Source organism: Lipotes vexillifer, unplaced genomic scaffold, assembly GCF_000442215.2.
Source record: "Lipotes vexillifer unplaced genomic scaffold, Lipotes_vexillifer_v1.1 scaffold168, whole genome shotgun sequence".
Taxonomy (NCBI): domain Eukaryota; kingdom Metazoa; phylum Chordata; class Mammalia; order Artiodactyla; family Lipotidae; genus Lipotes; species Lipotes vexillifer.
Window position 1 is genome coordinate 1,261,799 of NW_006773947.1, and position 9,982 is coordinate 1,271,780.

General features: G+C 34.6%; 1 protein-coding gene across 1 annotated transcript in view; it reads right to left on the minus strand.

Moving 5' to 3' along the window:
• Window positions 1-2,006: 2,006 nt before the first annotated feature.
• IMPACT (impact RWD domain protein) overlaps window positions 2,007-9,982 on the minus strand; it is a 24,866-nt gene continuing 16,890 nt past the window's right edge. Inside the window, exons 9-13 of the mRNA XM_007448618.1 lie at window positions 9,915-9,979; window positions 7,755-7,828; window positions 4,464-4,554; window positions 2,996-3,130; window positions 2,007-2,075 (exon numbers count right to left, since the gene is read on the minus strand). Coding sequence (XP_007448680.1) covers window positions 2,007-2,075; window positions 2,996-3,130; window positions 4,464-4,554; window positions 7,755-7,828; window positions 9,915-9,979 — 434 coding nt within the window. The remainder of the gene's footprint in view (window positions 2,076-2,995; window positions 3,131-4,463; window positions 4,555-7,754; window positions 7,829-9,914; window positions 9,980-9,982) is intronic.

Sequence of the window (9,982 nt, forward strand, 5' to 3'; positions counted from 1 at the left end):
GATCTGGCTATGGAAAATTATTATTTGGAGAATTTGAAAACCTTCTAATCAAGAGAAATTTTAAATAGACAGAAAGATACTATAACTAGTTAGGGGTCCATAATGAAGAGTGTAAAATAACTCACGTTCCAGAATTGGAGACTTTTGGGTCTCTCCTTTTTACTATCTGGCTTTGGGCAAAGGATATTAGGGTTTTTTAGTCTGGAAAATGTGGTTAATAAAAGAAAGAAGCAAAAATATTTTTTTTAATAAGGGAAAATGGGATCAGAGATAAAAACATTTTCTATAAAGACCTAAATAAATGTTAGATAAAACAGCTAAAAGGGAATTCAAATCTAGTGTTGCAGAAAAATTAACTCACATTCATTTTTCTGTAGCAGCAATTCTTACTGTTTTATATCTTCTTTCACAGGTTTTGACATGCCAAAATTGTGAAATTATTTTAATGTTAATTAATGGTCTTTAAGTTCTTTAATTATTTTAACAGTTAATACATAAAACATACTTAATTTTTTCATAGACTCTGAGGTAAGTGTTTTAAATAAATATAGGTTACAACAATTAAACACACAACAAATATAGATTTTACTTCTCAGAATCCATCCTAGTGTAAAGCTGTTTACTAGATTCTTATTAAAAATACCAAGTTAGGATGTTAGATCTCTTAAAGGTAAAACAGAGAATAGAAAAAAAATCTGTGTCCACTCTTCTCTGATGTTTTCCATGCTCCAGCACCATCCCAAATTGCTTCCTTATTTCTGTTCCCTCTCTTTGGAAGGGAATCTCAAGTAAATCTGTGACCAATTAATAATTTTTAATAATTGTTTGCGATCATTATCTAAAAGGGAACAGTTAATGACTTATATCTCATGGATAAATTTATTGTCTAGATGCCTAGAGGTAAACTGCACAACTTGCAGATGAAAGAAGGAAATTTTATAAAGCACTGATGAAAGGAAGATGGAAAAAAAGAGGGATTTTCTCTGTTTTTCCAATCAAAGATTTGCTCCTTCTCTCCACAAAGTCATGGAGTTGAGAAAGATAGCTGAAGGAAATGTGCATCACATTTACAGAACTACACAACACACTCTCATCTTACACCAGTGGTGTTCTGCCACCTCTACCCCATTCCATAAATGTTCCATTAACCATAGCACAGCTTCTGGCATAGTTCTAATTTCTCAATGAAGATCACAAGAAAGTACTTCCAGGTTGTTAAAAGAAACCAGAATATTACACCAACACATTTCGGCGGTGGGAGGAGACTACTGGCACACCATATTTATTGCTTAACAGTACAAGAATTAAACAAAAAAAGTAGAGACTAGAAAATCACTTTTTGAAATTTCACAATCACCAATTTGCGACAGAAACTGAGGCATAACACTTATGCTAACGAATCTGTTAGATGAATTATCACTTCAGTACATAACTGCAGATGGATACTCCTGGATTTTCACTTAATCCATCACTCCATGAGCACTATAAAATGAAAGGTGACATACTTATGAACTAAAATCACAAGAAGAAACTCTCTAAGATCAATCTTCAATGAGCCCCTATTTCAATAAGCCATACGGAGCAGTAAAAAGCAGTAAAAGGTAATATTCATTTAACAAAACGAGAATCCCAATGACAAGAAATCAGGTATTTATATTCCTCTAGAGACATTTCTTCCCCACCTAACAAAGGCACTTGACATGTAATGAAATGCACAGTTAATTCAGGTACTGCCCTGGGCAACTGTTACCTTCCTAAAATTATATGAAGTGGTGATTAAGTTCAAATTAATCCTTCTGAATCAGCCTGAAACACTCATGAAAATACCACAAGTTCTCTATTTTTGGCAGATGATATAGCCAAAGAAGAAAAGATAATATTGGTGTCCCCAATAAGTTGGCTGACTCGAAGAGTCCAGGATTCTCTCTCTGCACAACATATTCCTTGATGACTGTGGAATTTGTATATGATTATAGGCAAATTAACCTTTCATACAGTTTCAGGTATTAATGTTCACTCCTCTTCTTGTCTTTTCTTACTTTTTTGTTCTTTCCCAAAGTCTTAGATGATTCCTCCTGAAAAAGACATAAATCAATGTAGTATCTTCCTACATTTATATGAAGGTACTAGCTTAGGACTTTTAAATCTAGTCATATAGAATATGTATAATAGTGAAAGTATAATTACTTCCATATGTACCATCTTTCTGTTTTACAGGGCTCTTTCATTTATAGTTTATTTGAATATTTCTGAAACAATCAAGGATAATCAAAGAAAATACTCATTTATCTCAGTTATCTAACAGATTAATGTTTGAGTAATTTCAATATTATTTATAAGTTTATTTTTTAAATTATTTTTTTGGCCACACCGTGTGGCCTGTGGGACATTACTTCCCTCACCAGGGACTGAACCCATGCCTCCTGCAGTGGAAGTGCAAAGTCCTAACCACTGGACAGCCAGGGAGTTCCTCTCAATACCATTTAATCCATTGTTCATTTTCCAAAGTAAGGCAGCAAAGTTTAAATAAAATAGATATGAACATATCTGAAATACGAGACAAAAAACCTCGAAGTATAAAGGAAGAAGGCATCTAAAGGCATGCCAGGGGAAAGGGGATACACTTTGACACTAACAGAGAATGTTAGAATTTTATAGATGTTTAAAGACTATCCAGTTCACTGTAGCATTAGCTATAACTTCTATGGGTCTCAATTTTAGGGAGTGGAAACTAACTGGTCTTTAAGGTTTTTATAAAACTCCATGAATCTACAAAATTAAGGTTTGAAGAGATGAAGTGATCCTCTCAAGGTCACACAACTGGTCAATCACATTGTTCTGACTAAAACCCAAACTTCCAGTTTCCTAGTCCAAAGGTTTTTCTAATGCACCTCACTCGTTCTGCTTCACTCTTAATTTTCGTTTTCCTTTTTCTTTTTAAATTTCACAGGCAGTGGTGAGAAACTCTCTAGATATAATATCAGTAACCACTTACTGGTGAACTTGTGTAGTTCTTCTCCACTAGAATGTTTCTGGCACAGTTGTTGATATGTTTGAAGCGATCTGGTCCTAGCAAAATCCCTCCATACCAGCGTGATACCACCACCATGACATTTCTCACATTCAAAATCTGTTATTTTCAGAAGCATAATTACATACAAATATAGACAGGTACAGATGTGAGTTTTAAAGGAAAATGAAAAAACCCATACATAAAATTGCACATAAAATTTCCCTGACTTTAATGGCAGAACCATGAGTAAGCAGAGTGCGATTTGTAACAATTCAGGGGACAGAATGTTAGAATGAGAAGGGAATTTGGAAAACAAACACTGTGCTCCACAGTGTCCTTGAATTGCAAACTTGGGGACCACCAGGCAGAGTGAAGGAGAGATCATGCAGTGGGGTTCCAGTTCTAGGCGACTTCAACCAGAATAGCTTAGCTTAGGCAGTTTTTTACCCCTAGGTCAAAAAGCAACACAAAACCTGCTTCTGAACAAAACAGCTAGAGAGAACTGGGGCTGCATGAGTAACCACTAGTGCCTACCAGTAAGGTCTTCCTCAGTTTGACATTTGTCAAATGCTGCCCTTAACGTGAAGCCCACCAGTCTACAGGCCTGACCCCCACAGAGTTCCTATCAAGGAAAGGGCCTGGTTAGAAAACAAACCTCCACATACAATAGCAGAAGAAACTATAGCAACTACCTTAGGAAAAAAACAATCCATTCTTAAAATTAATGAACAATCAATGATCACCAGACAGATGAAGAAAATCCAGCAGCATGAAAGAGAAAGGACAAGATAAACAAACTAAAATGGACCAGGAAAAATTTAAGGAAGAAAACATCTAAAAAAAGAAACTCTAATTAGTATACTCAGAAAAATTTTAGAAGACATTGTATCCATAAAAGCAGAACAGCACACTATGAAAAGGGAAAAAAAGAGAACAAGAAAGAACTCTTGAAAATTAAATACATGGTTGCTAAAAAAAATTTTAATTTGATAGAAATTTTGGAAGACGGTCAAGAAAATGTCTTAGAACATAATAAGGCAATGAGATGGACAACTTAATAAAAAAAGAAACATTCTGGATCTACCCAGAAATCCAATATCCAACTAACAGGAGTTCTGCAAAGACAGAACAGAGAAAATAGAGGAGAGGAAATTGTCATGAAACAAAAAGGATAAGTTTTTCCAGAGCTGAAGATAACCTTTTATTGTCTACGACTGAAAGAGCTTGAAAGCACAGCACTCGTTATTAACCTTTTGCTTTCTGCCCCACATCCAGTGGTTAAAATTATCTCTCTATCGATGTTCAAAAACTAACTACTAATAAAACCAAATTATCTCATGTTATATAGGCTAACTGATTTACTTATTCCTAAATGGAATTTAGGAATGAATTTTGTTGACAAATTTTATGGTTCACAGAACAGGATTAACAGGGCTTAACTCACACTTACCTCCATGAGGTGGAGAAGACGCCCTCCAGCTGCTGTTTCCCCGTCATCCTCACAGTCCTGTAAGAAGGTCTGTTTATCCTCACAATATATTCTAGAAATACACGTGACAGTGTTACACTTTAAAACCTTGAAATATTGTATTCAATAATAAAAGTTACTCCTTCATATTTGTTGCCATCAATTTACTTCCAGAATCAGCATACTTGTTTTAAAAAAATCTTTCTTGAACTATAAATTAGCTATATTTTCACTGACGATTTCCTATCCAGTATGCTTCACTTTTTTTATTTTGGAAAGCTAGGAATCAAGTGTACCTCCTTTAAATCAGAAATGCTACAATTATGGGAAGGTGAGTTTACACATCTGACACTTCCTCCACTTCATTTAATCTTGAAGCTGAGATTATAGAGAATAATCACTAAAAAACATTTACTGAGAATAAACTGTATATAAGCATTATAGGCACATAATAGGCACTATGAAATGGTATAAAAGAAATAAGTGGTGTACTCCTGTCATCAAAGAGCCTAAACTCCAGTGAAAGAGAAAAAAAGTATATAAAAAAGATGGAGGTGATAAAACCAACATTAAGTTAATATTTTGTACTTTCCTAACATCTTATTCTAGCTGCCAAGCATTTATCTATCTTCCCCATTCTAAGAATTATAAGATTTATTTTTCTCTGTAATTTTCCCCTGGATAGTTATCAATATCAGAGATAAATCATGGTATTTTTACCCATTTAAATTATCTAGAAAGTTAGCATGGGCTACATTGTAGATGAATAAGCTTGGCAAATAAGTGTGAGTTATAAAAAGAAAACAGTGCCAGTTAAGGTATGCCATCTAGTGCATTTTTTAGGCCCTTATAAATGGTACCATCTAGGACTAGGCAAATATAGCAAAGATATCTTTTCAGTTATGGTGATAAAAAGCCAAATACTACCTTATCTATACACCTAAGTCAATTATATTAATTTTATTATAGCAATCCTATTCATTCATTCATCTTTCCATCCACCAAACCATCTATTCAGTCATTCACTCAGTATATATTTACTGCCCACCTACTATGACCAAGCCCTACTATTATTTAGAGTTGGCCTCATTTGAAGAAAAGAAAGTTAGTACTATTAAACAAAATTTTATATGGCAAATTTAAGGCAAAAAGGATTCTGGGGTTGACTTTATAGAACAAATGAAGAAATCTGACTATATAAATCAGTACTGTTAGGCTTAAAAAAAAAGGAAATACCATGGACATTTTCACTAACCCTTTCCTCACATGCCAGGAAGATAATGATGCAGCATCCGATAGCTGTGTGTACCAGTAGCCTGAAGAGTGCCCCATAACTCCAAAGCAGGAACACAGCCCCAGAACCAGGAAGTAACCTTAAAAGGACCCTAAGCATTCAAAATACACAACACAAAGTCCATGTACCAAATAAAGGTTATTTTCTTTAACTCCCAGTGGAGTCCTTCAAGCCTCCACTTTATGCCTTTTTATTGTTATCTGACACACAATTCTGACAAGCTAAGCTCCTTCATTCCCAAGCATCAATTATATAAGGGGGTGAGTTGGAGGGGCTGCTACGTGCAGTCATGCTGACATCTGTAAGAAGTGACAGCTGATCACCCATTAATAAGCAAAAATACTCAAGTACTTAAAAAAACAAAAATCTGGGGCCTGATATAGAGTATCCGGCACATTATTCAACTTTTTGATAACTTAAGATCACTATCATGTCCAGCAACTGTTGAAGGTGCAGCCAACGTGGCCACGTAGGAATAAGATAGAGATAAATGAAATTAGATTCTCAAATTCAGCTCTACCACTTAATGACTATGTGATCTTGAAAAAGTTAACCTTTTTACAGTGGCACAGTTGCTGAAATAATTAGATTTAACTTATGTAAAGCACATGACACAGAGTAGGCCCTCAACAAACACATAGGACAAATGAATAGTACCTATCAATACTTTTACAGCACATTCTAATCACTGAGACCAAGCACAGTCTAATCCCTCATTTTTATACCGATGACCCTAACTCACTAAGAAAAAACCAAAGTTCTGTGTAGTGATACTCTAATAAGTAGGGAATTATATAATAAATAGTTTTTTTGGTAAGATTGGGCACTTAAAGGGATGTGACTTAGTAATATGAAAAACTCACCTATCCAAAGTGATAAATATTTTTGAGATTTTTGAGTTTTAGATAGCCTAGATTTTACAAATAGTCTGAATCACATTTTAAATTTGCACCAAATTCCTATGTCTATATTCTGATTTATTTTAGTCCTAAACTATGTTCTGTAAGTCTGTACTAATTTGCATATTTAAAAAATATACCCTTCATCTCTTTACTAACAAATCAGAAGATTTCTATAAAACCTTCGAACACAAAACTAAAAGACATGTAGTGAAAGAAGCAGTCTTAATTCACTGCATAAACTGGTTTAAAAGAAAAACGTTAGAAAAAAATTGGCAGTATGTATCAAGAGTTTCAAAAATGTTCATATGTTTTGATAATTCTACTTCTAGGAATCTATTCCTTTTTCCTTTTTAATTATACTTCTGTTTCATTTCAAAAAACAATATGAAACAACCAGAACCTATCCTGAGGAAATAATGCAAAAAGTACACAAAGATGTTCATGGGACTATTCTTTATAATACTTAGAAAAAAATGAAAAACTAAAACAAAAAGGAAATCGTTAAATAAATTGTGGTATGGAGCCTCAAACAAATATTATACAGCCATTAAAATAATGTTTATAAAGCAATTATAACAACATGGAAAAATGCTTTTGTTACATTAAGGAAAAATTTTGATACTAGAATAAAGCATTGAAAAGAATAAAAAAGAAAATATTTCACAATATCAGTTACACTTAATGGCAGAAAATGGTTAACTTTTCCTCTGATTTTTTTTCTGCCATTTCCAAATATTCCACACATGATTATTACTTTTACAGTGGGAAAAAAACACATAATAGTTGTTGTTCTTTTAAATCATGCATCAGTTTTCCCCATTTTTTAAAAAAATATTTATTTATTTGGTTGCACTGGGTCTTAGTTGTGGTAGGCAGGCTCCTTAGTTGCGGCTCGCTGGCTCGTTGTGGCATGCAAACTCCCAGTTGAGGCATGCATGTGGGATCTAGTTCCCTGAGCAGGGATTGAACCCAGGCCCCCTGCATTGGGAGCACAGAGTCTTAACCACTGTACCACCAGGGAAGTCCCTTCCCCCATTTTTTACAAAGCACATTCCTAAAACTGTGATGATCACTTACCGGTATGCATAGATGTTGTGGGTGGCACTAGCAATTTTCTTATTCTCATACAATTTGGCAAGAACCATTTTCACCTTAAAAACAGCAGTAATGTAAATAAACTAATGTATACTTTTTATTTGCTCTGTAAATAAATGCTAAAAAAAACCTTTAGAGCATATTGATATACTATTGTAGTGAAATTAACAAGAGTTATTTAAAGACTCAACTACATTCTGAAAAAGCCATTTCCAAAGTTTTCTCCTCATTTTAGGGGCAAAAATTGGTTCTCTAGTTGGTACAAAAATGATAGACATGGTATTTTTGACCACCAGTTATCAACAAATATCTGAGCAGTAACCATGTCCAGGTACTTGTATATAAGAGAATTTCCCCATACTGTATAGAGAAATTTAAACGAAAATATAAGAATTCCTAGAAATGAGCCCTGAAAACTTACCAAAGTGACAGGTACAGAATAATGGTATGTTCTAAATGTTATAAAACCAAAACTCTCTCTGGGAGTCAAATAAGGTTCATAGAGGACGTAACAAGAGCCAGGTCTTGAAAGATAAGTGACAGTTCTGCATCAAAATGGAAGAGTGGGGTGGGGCAAGAAGAAGCCATTCCACTTAGAGGAAACAGCATGTACAAACGTACCAGATTTAGTAAGCAGAAATAAACGACGCTTAGTTAAATTGGAACTTCAGATAAACCACAAATTTTTAAATTATAAGTATGGCCTATGCAATAATGTTTATCTGAAATTCCAATTTTAGCTAGCTATTCTGTATTTTATCTGTCAACCTTAGCAGGGACATAAAAGAGAAAGGTTCAGGAAGTGACCAACAGTTTTATGTAGCTCTACCTCAGAGTATGAATGAGATGATAGAAGATGTATCAGAATGATTAAAGTAGGGTCTTATCACAAAGGGCCTTGTATAATGTGTTTAGATTTTTTCCTTGTAGCCAATGGAAATCAGCAAAGATTACTGGGTATATGGGGGAGGAGTGACATGTGGTCAGATCTTTTAGAAAGGTAGTTGGCAAGGGGCACAGAAGAAATACTGGAGGTAAGGAAGACTAAGCTGGAGATACAGAGACCAATTTGCATCAGAAATTGTGCAATCTTTTGCTTCTCAGACTCCCAGATTCCTGATTAATAAAGTAGACACTGACCTCTTAGATTTATTTCAGCTCTCACAAATTATGATCCTGTAAGTCTAAGTGACTATAATCAGAAATGGAAAAAGGATCCAGTATGGAGAGATTCAGAATGGAATGTCTAAGGAGGAACCTGGCAACAAGATTATGAGCAATGGCCAAGGGCAAAATAGGGTTCCTGAGAGAAAAGCCCAGAAGCTTGCACCAAAATCTGTTATTTTGACCACAAATTAATGAAGGAAAGAACTTCCTCTTTCAGAGACTAAAAGAGAGTGAGAAGGCAGCCTGGTGCAAAAAACTGTATTCCTATAGGTCAGGGCTTTAGAAGAATTTGGAGAGACCAAAGGGAAGAGACCAATGCTTAAAACCTATGCTAAGCTAGTAAGACTTTTCTGGTTAATTTAACTTTATAGGTGTACTGAAATTATCTATTACATTAATAAAGTTTAGGCTAGATTATAGCAGCAAGAAGAAAATGATTCAGCTGAAAAGAGACTGAGAAAGACAAAGACCTAGGAATACTATTTTTGACTGAAGATTTTCCCATATAATATCCTTTGGTGGATATCAGGCCACCTAAAATCAGGAAGCAGAAAGGAAAAGGAATTCAGGTTGGGAGACTGGGCTCAACCACTCTGTCCACTGTCCCCTTACTTGGGCAACAATAGAACAGGCTAGGTTTATAGAACTCCCACATGATAAGACAAATAATTTTTCAACAAGCTATTGACATTAAGCATCATAATTTTCTACACCACCACAATGGGTTTTTCTTCTTTGAAAATCCATTGGAGAGTTAAGCCCTAATCACAGTCTGGATACAATTTTGAAAGCAGTGATAAACAGAAACAAATATTCCATGATTCCCAATAATTTGGAGGTAGAAAATTAGCAAATAATTTTTATTTTGCATAAAAATTAAACGTAATAGTATAAACAAAGATATTATTGCAAAACCATTTGCTTGAATTACTTTGGTAAAACAACATCAAAGTGAACTGGACACAGTAAGTTTACCTGTTTGGGACAAACTACTGGAGCCAAGTGTGCCTGAAAAGTACTTCTTCGGTCTGTGATAGGAATGC